Raw genomic sequence first — 17,054 nt, 5'->3', positions numbered from 1 at the left:
CAATAAACTCTAAAACCGTCTATTTATGAAAATTTATACATTTAATGAACTGTTCCAATAGGTTAAAAACAGTGGAATTTTGGAAAAGATATCATCTCAAGATCGTAAAATACAAGAAGCAATGTTTGAAGTTATCACTTCGGAGGCATCATATTTGAAGAGTTTAAATATTCTGATTGAACACTTTATGCAGTGCCCCGAGTTTTCAGATGATTTTTCAGTAAATTGTGTTCTTGGGAGGAGAGAGCGACATATATTATTTTCAGATGTAGCACCTGTTAGAGATGTTAGTGCACGGTATGACATTTTACATTTCATTTTTATCTATGTTTGTTTTATTATTTAATATGCTCTGTTTTTATTAGACTTTTGGCAGATCTAGAACGCAGATGGCAAGAGAATATAGTTCTAACAAATATTTGTGATATTTTATATGAACATGCAAGCAAGTTCTTCAATGTTTACGTCAAATATTGTGCTAATCAAGTTTATCAAGATCGAATTTTGAAGGAACTTAAGTAAGTTCACCTTAAGTTATTAGCTACTACTACTTTTGTACCAGATCTATGAATTAATTGTATGACTCTGGGTATTGTGTCAATGTACCTTATGCCAGTTTACTTAATTTCACTTTTAATTATTAGCAAAAACAAAAGAAAAAGAGTGCCTCGAGAGACCTCCCCTAGCTTAATTCTACCATAGGTTTCCTGAAAACTTCGAACTTCGCCAACCTCCAATCATAATGTTAAAATTCAAATCGTTTTTTTTAAATAGTACCCGCAACACTAGCGACCCTAGTAGGAATTAGGGGGATACGAATGAAAAATCATCTGCTTTGTTAAAATTTTTATTTTGGGAACTTTCCAAACTCAGGCTTAGCTCGATCTTAGAAGATAGAATTTCATATTTTAATAGTGTTTAACTATATTTTCACGTTAAATAACTTAAAATGTTGAGGAAAAATTTAACTTCTTAGGAGATTCAATTTCATATTTAAATAGTTTTTAACTTTATTTTAACATTAAGTAACTTACAATGTCGTGGAAAAAAGTAGGGAGAAGTTTAGAAATTAGGCAACTCAGTACAATGTGTATGTAAAGTTTAACGATGTTCAAGAAATTGGTACTCAATGCTTTATTGATGTTGATCCGAAAACAAAGCAAAGCATTTTTATTTTTTTTAAAATTTCAATAGTTGCTGATATGTTGATAAAATCGAGTGGCGTCACCAGGATTTCAAAACTGGTGGCGCTTAAGCCATTAGCACTGGTCAGGGGCGTCCTATAGTGAGTGATATGGGGGAGGGGGGAGCTCCCAAAAAGGTTTTTAAAGTTGAAATATTGAGGCCGACTATGAAAAATTAAGTTTTTGATGCCCATTTTTAAGTTCGAAGAACCTTTTCGACAAGTGAATTGGAAAAATTGGGAATTTTAGGTGGCGCTTCTCGGAAATTTTAGGTGGCGCTTCAGAAATTTGACAGGTGGCTCAAGCGCCGCCTAAAACACCCTAGCGACGCCACTGATAAAATCAAAAGATATTGAAGAAAATTACCAAGTTTCTAGTTACAAACCACTAAGCCTAGTTAAAACATTCGCTTTCATTGATTGGTACTTGCAAGAAATAAAAATCCAAACACCCGAGAAAAGTAGATCAGCAGCCCTATTTTTCCCGGACAAATAAAGCATTTTCAAAGTGCTAAAACGTCAAACGTAATCATGCGCAAGGAAGGACAAAACATAACAGAGAAGTTAGAAAATTTCACGGCAGCGTCAAGGCAGACTCTTTATCATCTATGTCTCTTGCTATTAGTACACAACACAAAATTAATTTGACTTTTTTTTAAAATTAGGGCTACAAGACCAGACTTCATAGATGTGCTTCATCGTTTGGAATCTAATCCTATTTGTCAAGGATTGGATATGCTATCTTTCCTTATGTTACCAATGCAAAGAATAACCAGAATGCCCCTGCTGGTTGACGCCATTTACCATAGACTATCACCTAACTCACAGTTCCATAGTATTTGCAAACTAACTTTGGCTATGCTGAACAAGGTATGGAATTTCATAATTCAAGTTCATTTAATTGAGAAGAGACCCATTAATGTTAATAAAAAAATATCAACTAAGCATAGCTTTAGCCTTTTGTATAGTGTCCTGAAAACCTTTATGCTCAATAATTGGCTTCTAAAACATATTAAAAGCAGAAGAGGATAATACAGACAAGCAAAGGCATAACCATGAACTAATTAGTAATCAATGAGTTAAAATCTGGTTAACATGTCATGAAATTAAACTAAATTAGACTAAAGCTTGGCCTATGTCATTGAAGACCTTGGATGTTGGAATAGTTGCAGTGAATAAATTTATTGGTAGAAAACACTTAAGGAAAAGATCCACTTATTTAAAAATAAAAATATACAAAATTATATACTTATGGCAGTAATTAAATGCCACAAAATCATTTATCTTGGCTCCCTTTCCAGAAATTGATACCATAATTTCGGGTTTTAGGCTCATTAATAATAAATGAAATGATAATTATAATAATAATAATTTTTATACTATAAAGAATGGAAAACTTTGCTGGCAACCACTAGAGTTTAAAATTATAAAATTTATAAAATTTTTAAATAAAACAAAAGATAAGCAAATAAATGTAAAATAACTAAATAATATTATTAATGGTGTATCATTATTTGAACAAATGGGAAAAACATTGTTTCCTGAAATTTTCTTTTCTATCATTAAGGTTGTGTCAGAGTGTAATGAAGGGGCTCGAAGAATGGAGCGAATGGAAGAAATGCTGGTCATTAGTCGACAGTTAGATTTCAGAGATTGCAAGAGTATCCCTCTTATTTCAGCATCAAGGTGGTTAGTTAAGAAAGGCGAGTTAACCAGAGTGGCATTTGACTCGTCAACTTCCAAAAGAACATTTGGAAGAGGATCGAAGTTTGCAAAGAACCCTGTCTACTTCTTTCTTTTTACTGATCTGCTTGTGGTTGCTAAAAAGAAAAAGTAAGAAACAGTAATTTTTTTTGCATTTTTAGCAACTATCGTGTAAAAGAACTAGATTTAGAATGTTAGAAAGTAAAATGTACCACAAAATCTAATAGATAGAACACCTTAGGCCAAAATATAATTTAATTTATAAGCATGAGCTTTTCTATATGTTTTAAAATCTTGGCTAAGCCATTTAGTTGCGTGTGCATTGCAAACAAATTTTTGTAAAAAACGATTTTACTAGATATGCTCTTGTTTGAAAAATTCTACTTATTTGTGAGGTAAGTTATGCTTTTGAGACTGCAGTGGTATTGTCGCCACATAACTTGTATCAAATCGAAATAAAGTTTTAAAGCTCTTATTGCATGCTATTTATATAAAATATTTCAAAGTAGTCTGTTTTGAAAGAAAAGCCATTTAAAGTTTGAAAAAAAAACCTGTTCTTTCTTGTAGCGAGGAGTCATTCATTGTTTTAGATTACTGTCCAAGAAATATGGTCCAAGTTTTCACTATAGAAGAATCTAATGTTCAACTTCCAGGAAAACTTCCAGATGGTTTAAGGAACTTATTCCAATTAACAATGTTGCAGAATAATGAATTTAAAACAATTGAAATGATTTTAAGTTGTCCTTTAGAGTAAGTATGTGTATTTTTTGGTGCAATGCAAGTTTTAGAGGTGGTTTGCTGTGAGCAGTAGAATTTGCGGGTTTTATGTAATAGTAATATAGAGCAGATTATTCACTAAACCTTGGAAAACTCTTCAATCAAGTAGAAACTATAATAAAGTTATGATAAAACTGCATTATGTATTCTTAACCTGGTCAGATCCAATTTTAAAATTATCTTTCAGAGATTGTTTTTAAATATTACTCCTTAAAGGCCGAGAACAGAGATTCCATTTTCTCGTGTGCGAATTTAGACCCCCACAAAATTGAGTGATAGCGTCGACAGCTTGACCAACGGCTTGGACTGTTTTTGAATAGAATATATACAATGAGCATCAAAAAAAGAGGTAAGCTACAATACATGGAATTGTTCAGGCGGTCATTCAAGTTGTCAGAGATGTCAATCAGTTGTCACTCGTCAAAAAATTAAGTACAGGATAAGAGGGGTGGAAATTCGCTCTGGTCTCGGTCTTTAAATGCCAACATATTCAAATAAAAGCTGTGTATTAGCAAAGTAGTATTCCAACTTATTTGCCAAAATCTTCCTCCATATCATGAAATGTCAATGTATGCTGTCCACCAACGCAGTAGTGCTTAATTGTGACATTGATCACTTGGTTGTGAAAGGAGTTCTTATCCTAACACTGGCCACCATATGTAATGAGCATAAAACTTATGCTTGATTTAGATAGTTTGTTACATTCGGCTCTTACTAGGAATTATGTCTCCTTAATTTAACAAAGTTTAGTGCACACTCAATCTAGCATAAAGGTTCCGTGTTTTGATACAATATTACAGTCACAGTACCCAAAATGAAATTGTGTGACTTAACTGTGCTGTTGCTTATGTCAAAAATTTAATTTATAATTTTTTAGGAGTGATCGAACCAGGTGGATGGAAGCAGTTACACCTCCAATTTCTGAAAACCCAGAGGAAAAAATCTATGAAGAATGGGGTATGTACATTTTATTATATATAATTTTTATAACGCCTTCTATCAAGAAAATAAGAACTTTGTATGAAAAATAAAAAATTTTATTCAATTATTATTAATTAAATTTGAAATTTTGTTCATGAAAAATATATTTATTAGCACATTTTCTGTAACTTGTAAAGTCTCACAGGTGCAAAAGTAGATAGTTACCAATTTCGCTGAATATTCTAAAAATTCAACTTATACCAAAAATAAGTATTTACTTATTATTTTAAAGAAAGTAAAAACAAAAACTAAGAAAATTTGGTATGAAATTATAGAGGATGTCCACTGAAAACGATCCAGAGCTAATGATCGAAAAGCTATTTTATCTAGGAATTGGATATTTTCAGATCGCATAGCATACACCTTCGTCCTCAAGGTCATTCAAAATATCTCGAGAACTGTTGGGCTTAAAGACTCAGTTCCAATTAGAAAGGTGTGTGCCATCGCATTTTATATCTAAGTGACTCTGAACCAATGTAAATTGACCAACAAAATAAACCTAAAATAAATAAATAAAAATGTCCAAGAGATCATGCTGAGGTGTTAATGACTTAGAAAGTACTTGTGCTACGTTATCGACATTTTCAGGACCAATTCACTGTGGTACAATATCTTTGACTATTAAAATTTGGTTGACCTTGAACCATGTCTTCAAGGTCGTACAGAGCCACTTTGACATAAAAAGAAATGTGCACACCGTTCTAATTGGAACCGGTTAAGCCCAAGGTCCTCGAGATAGATTTTGAATGACCTGAGGATATAGTTCAATGTCTGCTGAGTTTTGTATCATCAAAAGACCCCCTGTGCGTGCTATATGATCTGAAATATTTATCAAATTCCTAGGAAAAAATAGCTTTTCGATTATTAGCTCTGAATTGTTTTGAAGTGGACACCCTGTGAAAATCAGTAATTTTTATTTGAACAATATATTTTTTAGTTACTTTGTGAACGAAGTATTTGAACAAAGTTAAATTTAATAAAATAAATTTGGTTAAAATATATATTTACAACAAATGTTACAAGTGCCATGAGAGACAATAGTTAACAGTTAAATTTAAAACATAATACCAGGCAGATGGGCACAGCTGAAGTAAGTGACTGAAGCTATAAGTTAAGAGTGAACCAGAACATACTGATGGTGGCTCCACCAAGCGATCATAACGCGTACTGTTTTTATTAACCAATAGGTTCATAAGTAAATTATACTTACATAAGTAGATAGTTAGATTTTTGTAATGCCAACTATGTTTACCAACACTCCCCCTCTTTGGTATACCCAATACGATTTCAGGAACGTAGTTGTAATAAGTTTACACAGTTGTCAAAGTTCGCGCGATTTAATGTCTTCGTAAAGATGTCTGCAATGTTCTTCTTTGATTCGACGTACTTCAGCTCGAACAGACTGTTGTCCAAGTCTTCACGGATAAAATGGTATCTCACGTCGATGTGCTTCAATCTCTGCTTCTCGACATGGTTCTTTGAGTAGAATATTGCATATTGACTATCGCTGAGGATGGTTGGTCGATAAAGAACAATGCCAAACTGTTCCAGCTCCTTGAGTATGTGTAATAGCCACAGGAGTTCTTTCGTCGCCTCTGATAATGCTACATATTCTGCCTCCATTGTTGATAATGAGACGGATTGTTGTTGCGACTGGGGAAAAGCCAAAACAGACGACATATCCACTGATTGATTTTCTGGAGTCTCGATCGGAAGCCCAGTTGCTGTCGCTATAAATAGTCATATTAGGTTTGCCCATTTTATTATATGTCAGACCTTTCGTTGATGTGGTTAAGAGATAGCGTGTCAATTGGACTAAACGACACCAGTGTACGTATTGCTGTTGTATTGTGATAACGCTATCACTGAATAAAGGACATCTGGTCTCGTCCGTTGAGCTATGAAGAGTAGGCTCCCAATCAACGACCGATAAGGGAATGATTTCATCCTGTCTATTTCCTCTTCATCAGTTGGGGAGTCATTCCTGGTCAGGACAGTACCCGCAGGAATTGGTAGGTAGACATGTGTTTCGGTCGTTATCCCGTAGTTTTTCCCGACTTGAAGTATGTAGTTTGATTGATGCATCCTGAATGAGCCGTCCGCCCGGAAATCAAATTCGATTCCCAGCAACTTCCGTATCGGGCTGAGCTGTTTGGTTTCGAATTTCGACGAGATTCTCCTGAACACATCATTTAGGGAGTCTTTGTTCTTAATCAGCATTGGTATGTAATATACACAGTTAGTTCCTATTAGTGACCTAAAGCCCAACTCATGAAAACATTTGTCCAATTCAACAAACCATTGGCGCCCACTCTGTGGTAATCCATAAAGGGCTTTCTTCAATGCGTTGACATCTGCTATCTCGAAACCAGGTATTTGTCGCATGTATACCTCCTGATCCAAGCTCCCATATTGATAAGCATTCTTCACATCTAAGTGGTAGTGTTCCCAACCTAGACAAGTGACGAACAAAACCAGAAAGAGTCGTATCAGGCTGAAGCTTCGTAGTCAACTCCTTCGACCTTGTTGTACCCCTGGGCGACCAGCCGTGCCTTATATCGGGTAATGCGCCCCTGACTATCTTCTTTCAGGGTGTTAACCCAACGACATTCAACGATCTTCTTTGAAGTCAGTTTATGGACAATTTCAGCGACGTCTCGCACGTTGAGAGTGTCCACTTCGGCCTCCATGGCCTGCTGCCATTGTTCTGCTTGGGGTGATGAGGTAGCTTCGTCATACGTCCTTGGGATCTGTACATCGGCGTAATAAATCTCAAACCTCTCACCGGGCGTGTCTTGCAAATGGCTCGGGTGAGTTGGTTTGTTTTGATCCTGCTCGTCTATGAGGTAAGAGGCCAATGACGCTGTGATTGTTTTTCTGGAAAAATCTAACAATGATTTATCATATGCCAACCCATTTCCGCGGAAATATTCCTCCAGTGATTTCCAGGATCGGAACTGCTTTCCGTCGGGAGTGTAGTAGTACACATCCAATACTCCTTTAGATGATCCAGACTGACGTATACGGACTTCACGTCTCCAGCCCTGAGGTAACGCTGTAGCTGACGGTTGAGCCTTAACCTCTTGATTCGTAACTTCGGGCTTGTCTTCCATGTCAGTGGGCTCAGGACATATATTGGTCTCTGATGTTTCATCTTCCGCATCTGACTCTCTTACCTCATTCGTAGCAATGTGGTCTTCATTATCAGGTGCCCATCGGAATTCAACGAAGTCATCATCAGATAAGTCATGTTCAATGTGGTTAATCCCGGCTTTGTTCTCGTCAACTCGGACGTGTTGACTTTCAACCACCGTATTATTGTCAGGATACCAAACTATCCTTTCGTTCGGGTGGCATACCCTACAAGTACTCCCATCTTGGCTCTTCGTTGGAATTTATTGCGCCGTTGCTGTTGAGGACATATGCTATGCTTCCAATACGTCAAAAGTGAATCGAGCTCGGCTTCCGCCCCATCCAAATTTCCAACGGTACTTGGTCTCCGAGTTTATCATGTTTAGAATAATTTCTAACATATACGGCAGTCTGAACCATCTCCATCCATAGATTGGTTGGTACTACGGAATCTTCAAGGAACGTTCGTACCATGTTGAGAAGTGTCCTATTAATACGCTCGTCAACCCCGTTCGTGGCAGGTGAATAGGCATTCGTTCACTCGTGTCTCAGACCCTCTTTGTCACAAAAGCCATCGAACTCCCTTGATCAAAATTCCAACCCATAGTCGGTACGAACTGCCTTGATACTTTTCCCGGCTCCTGTCATCTATGAACGTGATGAAGTATCGAGGGTATCTGTACTGGTCCCCATACATCTGAGTGTATCAGCTCCAGCAGCTGTTCGCTCTGGATCTGGGCAATAGGCTTATGACTTGTCTTCGTACTCTTGAACAAACTGCATTCTTTGCAGTTCTCCAATGATCCCTTTAATGGACCAAGACCCTGTAACATCTCGTGTGAAGCCATAAACTTTACAAGTACTCTTCTTGTCTTCCCCATCTGGACCGTTAAACATGACCTGTGCGTCCACTGCATACAAGTTGTTTTTCGACAATGGGGCTCGAAACGCAAATGATCCATTAGGGAAATATGTACGACAGTTCTTTTTCTCTCTACAACTCCTGTATCTGGCTTGATCAAGCAATCGTTCCTTCAATTCGTGAGGTTCTTTCGCCAATTATAGCATCAGACTTGAAAGATGTAAATGTGTAAAACCACTCACGCTGATTGCAGAAATGCTTGGCCGCCCCAGAATCAAGAATCCATTCTTTTGCAGCAGAGTTTGTGCAAAACGCCATAGTCAAAAATGCGCCTCTTTGTGTTTTATCTTTCAATTGCTTCGGATTCTTCCGTTGTCGGCAATCGCCGGAACCATGTCCTTGTTTTCCACATTTGTGACTTTCACCCATGAACGTCCTGGACTTGTCTTAAGTGGATTTACTTGCCAAAAATGCATTCTGAGTAGATTCCTTTTGCAATCGTCTCCCATATTCTGCGACCAAGGTTGGTTTTATGCGCTTTGGTTTGAACTCTGAATCGTCAAGTTGATAGATATGTGCCACTAAAGAATCATAAGCGCTAGGTAAAGTACCAATCATTTTGAAGGATACCTGAACATCGTCTATGGGATGACCTGTATAGTCGGCCCAAAAATTCCGGTATACCTTAACCATCGTGATACGTAAGCGCATAGAATTCTGTCATCAACGCTCCAACACGGGCCCTTGATACTGGCTCAAAATGATTCTACAACACACTCCACAGGGTATAGGAATGCTTCGGCGTACCGGCAAATAGACCCCTCAACTCCTGGCTAATGGTCAACGCTATGAGCCTTGGAATCCCGACTTCTGAATTTGGCTACGTCAGCATCCTTAGCAGTAGAAGGATCGGGGCGGCGCCTCGGTTCCGATTACTATGTCCCAGTAATCTTTCTCAGCCAAAAGGTATTCCATCTCATATTTCCAATTGCGATAATTAGTGGAAGTTAGTTTAACTATCCGACTCACCGCTACTCCGCCTTCAGCCATGACGTCGTTTGTCTCTTCTATTGCCTTGTGGGTCTTCTCCAACAATATAGTCGCCAATACCGCCAACCACGCTCTGCTACCATGTTGAGTGAAGTTTTATGACTACGAAATTGTGGACGAAGTATTTGAACAAAGTTAAATTTAATAAAATAAACTTTGTTAAAATATATATTTACAACAAATGTTACAAGTGCCATGAGAGACAATAGTTAACAGTTAAATTTTAAACATAATACCAAGCAGATGGGCACAGCTGAAGTGAGTGACTGAAGCTATAAGTTAAGAGTGAGATGAGTAGCTATATCTGCATGGCTTTATATACCAGAACATACTGATGGTGGCGCCACCAAGCGATCATAACGCGTACTGTTTTTATAAACAAATATGTTCATAAGTAAATTAGATTTACATAAGTAGATAGTTAGATTTTTGTAATGCCAAAGTAATGAAAACTATGTTTACCAACAAATATATTTGTAAAACTAAAAAAATATATTGTTTATACCAAAAGTAAATAGTGGGAGAAAGGCTGGCACTTGGGTCCAACCGCACGACGTCTTATTTGAGGGGTAAAATTTTTGGGCTTCGGAAATGACTTCCCCCTTGCCTCTTTACAGGGAAACAAAGGTATCGGTTGTACTCCGCCACGATGTAAAATAGTTCTCTATAAAATACGTGAATATTAAACTTTTGCTTTCGATAATTTGGTTAATTTAGTTCCTAAATAAAGTAGATATATGATAGAAACTAAAATGCGACATTTTAAAAATATTAACACGACTTTTGAAAAGAAATAAACCGTAACTAGAATAACGCTCACTTTAATCATGGAGAGCGTGGCGCCATTTAAGAGCAGAGATCGGGACTAATTGGTATATCTACGATGTTAAGGCCTAACAATTTGCAAGTTTTACTGAAATAATAGCTATAGCTACGAGCTTATTTTGTTTATTTTACAATTGATATAGTAATTATTAATTAAAATCAACCGTTATCGAAGGAAATAATGGTCAGCATTGGACAGAGACTATTTGAAATCGCGAGGCGGTGACATGGTTGCCAGGGAATAAAATTCAAAATTTTCATCTTGAGCGCAGACCGGAATACCACAAATACACTACTTCGCGTGTAATGTGCTATCCTTATTTGTTAGAAATATCACGTGATCACTAGCTCTTTAAAAAGGGTGTCAAGCATGGTGGAAGGTAAAATCTGAAGGCAGTGATAGACTTTCTCCCCCTATTTACTTTTGTTTATACTATATTAAAAGTATTGGCTTAATATGTTGTTGGTATATTATTGCTTAGCATTGTTTTTAAAATTTTAGTCGAACTAGAATTGGTCCAATATGAACTTTAAAACGTTTTATCAGTTCCTAATTATTTTTTTGTATTTATAGATTGCCCTCAGGTTCAGTGTATATATCCATACTTTGCTCAACAACCTGATGAACTAAGTCTTGAAGAATCTGATGTTGTTAACGTTTTAAGGAAAATGCCAGATGGTAAAGCATAGTTAATTGAACAAACTATTCTACCTCAAGTGTATTTTGTTTTTATTAAAAAAAAAATTATTTTTTCAGGTTGGTACGAGGGTGAACGATTGAGAGATGGCTTAAGTGGATGGTTTCCAGCTTCTTTCTCTGTCGAAATAATCAGCTCGCACATTAGAGCACGAAACCTAAGACAGCGTTACCGTTTGTTAATGCTCTCCCAGGCATATGTTGAAGAACAAAGAAAAGCCTTCATGAATCAAGCGAAAATGAAATAATCCGTTTTACTAGTCTAGTCCAATTTGATAAAACATTTTACGCTTAAAAATGATCATAGTAAATATATATTTTTTAAGTAAATGTCTTTATCTAGATTGTTGAAGCTTAGTGCTTAACAAATGAATTTAAACACTGAAGCTTCAGATGTTTTTGAGACTAAAAAGGGAAATATATTTTTTCTAACAGAAATATTTTTTAGTATAAGTGTTTTTGCTCTTAACATCATACTAAAATATTACTAAAGTAAATTTAATACAGTACAAAAGATGTACACTAGAAACTAATAACCCACAAACCATCAATGCTAACAGAACAATTTTCTCTTATGAAATTTTCAGTTTTACTGATATTTCTTTATTTATGTACAGCAATAATACTTCATTTGCTTGGATTGGAATTTAAAACGGTTACAATTTATATTAATGATTTGAATTATTTCTAAATAACTCTAATCATAAGCAAACACAAGTTTAGCATCATATACTTTACGGAAGTGAATTTTAAATGAGAAGTATAACAAATACGAGATTTTGATGATTGAGACAAGAACAGTGTAGTATCGATTAAATAGTGCCTCTTTATGGCTAAACCATTACCTAAAACAGAAAATTACAAGATTTTTCCATTGACTTACAAGGTAAGCAAACAGTGTTTGGCTCAAAATTTAAATTACAACTCTGTATCCGTGTCAGTACGCCTCTAGTAAGGAGCCTTAGTTAGTTAAAGCAGAAGTAAAGGAACCAAAGTTATTGAAATTGTCTTAAAACTAGAAGGCATTTTCCTTGTGGGAAACTAGTTAAATCAACCCATTATTTTCCATGAATTATATAGTTCTATTAAGAAGGTGACGATAGTAAAGTTTAGGTAGTTTTATAATGTGAGAAAATGTGAAAATGGGGATTAAAGCTAGTATGGACATCCATATTTATCAGGCAACAAATTTTTACATTTCTGCCACAGGTATAATAATCATAAAGAACTACTTGCTAGGTTGCAAAAAGAATTGGAATTATCTTAGTGTACACCAATTTTAAACAGCCCTTGTCCATATCAACCTCGAGAAGCAGGTTACAAAGTACGCCACTCAGAAAATTCTAGTTGGCAGTGGGCTTAATTTAACCTGAATTGAGGTAACACGAGCTGGTACACCCATAAACTTGAATCACCCAAGTATTGAGGTCTTCGTGTAAATTGCATTAAGATTGTCTACCAAGAATGCATAAAGATAATGGTTCATTCCATTCTCATGAGCCTATAAATCTGAGGAAAATTCAACTAGCATTTGCCTGGATGAAATGTTTAAAATTTCGTACTTAAAGGGACATATTGTTAGACTTATGATACAAGTAAAAATTAATACTTCGCCCAAAATCTTAAAGTACACATTCATCTCTTTTTTTTTTAATATTTATATTTCAACATGTGGGTACCATATATTTTAAAACCATGATAATATGTGAAAGAAATTATGTAACGGGTGGCTTTTGTTCAAATGCTTTTCAAACCCATTTCATTTTAGTCTTAATAAGTGCTTTTTAAAATTGTAGCTATCCCTTTTCATTTAACTTATTTTATACTGATAATGAAACCAAAATATAAATAAGGAACAGTAGCAATTTAGGTGTTAGTTTAAATTTGAATAAATAATTTGTAACTGTGAGTTAAAAATATATGTATAGACTTTTAGTAATAATTATAAGTATGCTAAATATTTGGTTAATTCAAATCTCATTAATAGTCTCTGTAGCAGTTTGCATAAGTTTCCAAAATACCCAAAACTAGATCAAACAAATTTACAATTATTTCGGTTTATTTACGTCAACATGTGCCATACACTAATCCTGCCAGTAAGTGTCCCTGCTTCGACAATGAAAATATCTAAAATGGTTTTAAAATGGCTATTAATTTTAAATATTAGGAATTCATATGTCCAATTTTAGAATGATGTATGTACTCTGCAGGTATGAAATATAGTGAAAATTACAATCTACATGATACTACCATTTGTTTGGGTCTAGTAGGCTTATTTACCTGCTTTTTAGACCCTAGCATATAATGGTATTTTCACCTACAAAATGATCTTTGAAATATAAGTCTTTAATCTGGCAATCTTCAAAACATTTTCTATTTCAAATGAAGATAGAGTAGTTGTTTTTCAAAGCATTTGTGCGCTTTACTAAAAAAAAATGAGGCCAAACTAGTACGTATGTGAAATGTGATTATTTATACTCCAATGCTTTATGCATATAATAAAGTAATCACAAAGAATTCAGGTGTCAATTATTGACTTTTTTAAATGTAAATAGTTTGTCTGTGATAAGTGTATTTTTTTAATTCTTAAGGTGCTTTAGAAATTTGTAATGGTTAGAGTGTTTGTGACAATGTACAAAGTGGTTTTCTTGCAAGTGTCACAGTTTTCTATATTTACCAGTCTTACCTGGAGGACTTCCATTGTCACACAAATTTTTTTAATAAATAATTAAAGATCTACACTTTTGTTGGTATTTTCTTATTCATCTAAAGAGTTTCACCAAAGTATGCAGTCACAAAAGTAAAATGGATATCACCAGCCAGTCCATATTTTATACTAATGCCTTACCTTTGTCTTAGACCACTGTTGCATGGTAAAAAATTTCTAGACTAGTTTTGGTGTCATTATATGTGATTTACTATGCAAAGTGGATTTTATTTTTACCATTTTTCAGCTTTTAATGAATAAGGCTAGTCCATTCATACTTTTTGAGGATATATATTTAACCATAAGTATATGATTAGTATCCATATAGGACGTAAAAATTAAACAGCTTATATTTTACTGCATACCACTGTACAATGTACAAATTACATTGTACAGATATTTACTTATTTAAAAACCATATTTTTCCAATAATCATGAAAAAGTGGTGACTGATAATTTGGTAAACCAATAGTAGACTCATCTCTACTAGCGTAATGACCAATAACTGCATGGCCCAAGTTGGACTCTGGCTCATCTCAAAATTTTTACCTAAACATTTAAGTGCTCATCTCTGGCACAATGCAAGGAAAAATACTGTACAGGCTCAGCTCAGACTCAGTTAAAACAACAGGGTTTGAAATGGCTCGTCTCGGACTCCGGTTAAGTTTTATTTTTCATGTGGACTCACCTTGGTCTCATTTGTTATTAATTTTTTTCCTCTTCTCATCTCGAGCTAGATTTTCTTTAGTTAACAAATTTGAGCTCGTCTCGGGCTCTTACCTAAACAATTCGTTAAGGACTCGTCTCAGACTAGGGCTCTGAATAAATATTAGGGGGCTCACTCGTTTTGAGTCCTCAACTCAACACATTTTATGGAAAAGTACAAAATAACTGGCTGCATGTTTTTTGAGTAAAGGGGATTTTGTCTACCTATACATAAGCACCCTTACCAAAAATTAAGTGGTCTAGGAACTTGGTTTTAAGTTTGTATTTGGGACAAATACCAACTAAATACTAACTAAAACCATACATAAAAACAACTTATTACCAACTAAAACCATACTGCCAACTTAATATCCACTTATTACCCCTTTAACTAGTTTATTGTAAAATGCTGACAACTTAAAACCAACTTAATACCAACTAAATACAAACTAAAAGCCAACTTATTTTTTGGTAAGGGCATTAATGCTTTTTAACACGCATACTCCTATAAAATGGACAGCTTACCATAATTCTCTTTCAATTTTAAAAGCTGCAAAATATGATTTTTTATTTAAACACAAGTATATTATTTGCTTAACCTCAAATACCTCATTCAACAATAGCAATTGAAAATTATATGAATGCTGGTTTATTTAAATCAGTTCACACGATTTTTAGAAAAGGCAGGATGTGAGACAATGAAATTGCAATCTTTATAAGCCATTAATTTGTGTCCTACTGCATTTTAACCATTGCTGTAGTTTTGTCCATAAGTGTACCCTGGTTTATCTCGTAAATACCAATAACGTAAAAAACCATCTTCCGCTAATATTTTAAGTAAACTTTTACTACTACTACTGTTGTAGTTTAGAAAAATAAATGAACTTATCAAATACAGGCCTAAGCTGCTGCTTTAAAGATTAAAATGGAAGCAGCATTTCGAGCTTCGAAAAATAGCGAAATGCGCAGTTAAAATGGGTTACATGGGTGCAAAGGTCATATGGCTCGCATCATTCGATTTAACAGCCAATAGAATTTGGTTCAGTCAATTATTTTTAGGGGTGGACGATTATTGATGATTTCATCCTCTCAACAAATAGAATTTAGAAATATATTTTGAGACGCGAAATAATCCAAGACCGGTCTCATGGTCGTGCTTATTTACTTGGGCTTGTCTCAGAATTGTATCATTAAAAATTCTAACGAGTCGATAGGTCTATACTTGGGCTCATCTTTCAAATATTTTTGGGACTTGGACTCAAGTCTCGTCTCAGCTCGTAAATTACACAATATATTTCTTGGTCACGGCTCATGCTTAAAATGGTCTAAGTTTTTTCGAATGGTCTAAGCAGAGGCTCATAATTTAATGAAATTTAGAAGGCACTCGTCTCAGACTCAAAACTTTAGTCTAATATAACTCGGTCTCAAACTAATAATTTGCCTCAAAATAGAGACAAGCCCGTGTAGCTGTGATTACCATTTCAAATTTATTTACTCCACCTAAATAGTTTTTAATTTGAAGTTATTCAATAGAATTTAGTGTACTTAATAAAAATTTAACAGCTAACCCTTCCTGGTACGGGGTTAATTTGTTGCTCAATAGTAGCTTTCCTAACCGGTTGAGAATGCCTATAAAAGTGCCCAGAATAAAATCTTTACCCTTACCAAAAAATAAGTTGGATTTCAGTTTGTATTTAGTTTGTATACACATAATTAGTTGATATTAACTTGGTATTAAGTAAGCTCAAGTTGTCAGCATATTTCAAGTTACTAGTTGAAGGGGTAATAAGTTGTTATTCAGTTGGTAGGAAAATACTTATTTTGCTAAGTTTGTAATTAGTTGGTTTTTAGTAGTCAGGAAGTTACATATTATTTTTAAGTTGGTTTTAAGTAGTTAAATGTAAATGTTGATTCTGGTTTAGTTGGAAATAAGTTGATTAATAAAGACGATTTAAGTTATTTTTTAGTAGGCATTTGTCCCAAATACAAACTGAAAACCAAGTTGAAAAACAAGTTGTCGTAAGTGGTTTTTAGCCAACTTATTTTTTGGTAAGGGTAACCTCATAATGCATTTAATTAAAGTTCTTTAATTATTTAGATGTTATTTTTGAAGGCAACCAAACCAGGAAATAACTTTATCCAATGGTAATTGAAACCAAAAATTTTATGTTCATAAATCTTGCACTGCAATTCCCTCATGGGCCACCAAAATGTAATACTCAATCTTCACCTGTCAGTCACCAAATAACTCTTAACCAACTGAGCCTCAATTAACATTTATCAAATCAATAAGACTGGAAACATGGCCACTTTTGGGCTTGTCTGGTAAGTTTAAGTTTTTAATTTGAATAAAATAAGATTAGGTAATTGATACAAAATGGATGAACAGAAGTGAAAATATTTTATTAAATCTCATTTCAAAATAATATAA

At 34.7% G+C, this 17,054-nt stretch overlaps 1 protein-coding gene across 1 annotated transcript in view; it reads left to right on the top strand.

Moving 5' to 3' along the window:
- The window catches only part of Exn (Ephexin), a 52,104-nt gene extending 39,098 nt beyond the window's left edge, over window positions 1–13,006 (top strand). Inside the window, exons 12-19 of the mRNA XM_090174351.1 lie at window positions 62–297; window positions 366–518; window positions 1,849–2,053; window positions 2,751–3,016; window positions 3,455–3,637; window positions 4,542–4,621; window positions 11,089–11,193; window positions 11,272–13,006. Coding sequence (XP_090030477.1) covers window positions 62–297; window positions 366–518; window positions 1,849–2,053; window positions 2,751–3,016; window positions 3,455–3,637; window positions 4,542–4,621; window positions 11,089–11,193; window positions 11,272–11,459 — 1,416 coding nt within the window. The 3' untranslated portion in view covers window positions 11,460–13,006. The remainder of the gene's footprint in view (window positions 1–61; window positions 298–365; window positions 519–1,848; window positions 2,054–2,750; window positions 3,017–3,454; window positions 3,638–4,541; window positions 4,622–11,088; window positions 11,194–11,271) is intronic.
- Window positions 13,007–17,054: the final 4,048 nt, after the last annotated feature.

The sequence above is a fragment of the Leiobunum rupestre genome, chromosome 1 (assembly GCF_980474605.1).
Source record: "Leiobunum rupestre chromosome 1, qqLeiRupe1.1.hap1, whole genome shotgun sequence".
In the NCBI taxonomy this organism is placed as follows: domain Eukaryota; kingdom Metazoa; phylum Arthropoda; class Arachnida; order Opiliones; family Sclerosomatidae; genus Leiobunum; species Leiobunum rupestre.
Note: the sequence above shows the minus strand (reverse complement) of the source record. Positions and strands in the feature narration are given on the sequence as shown.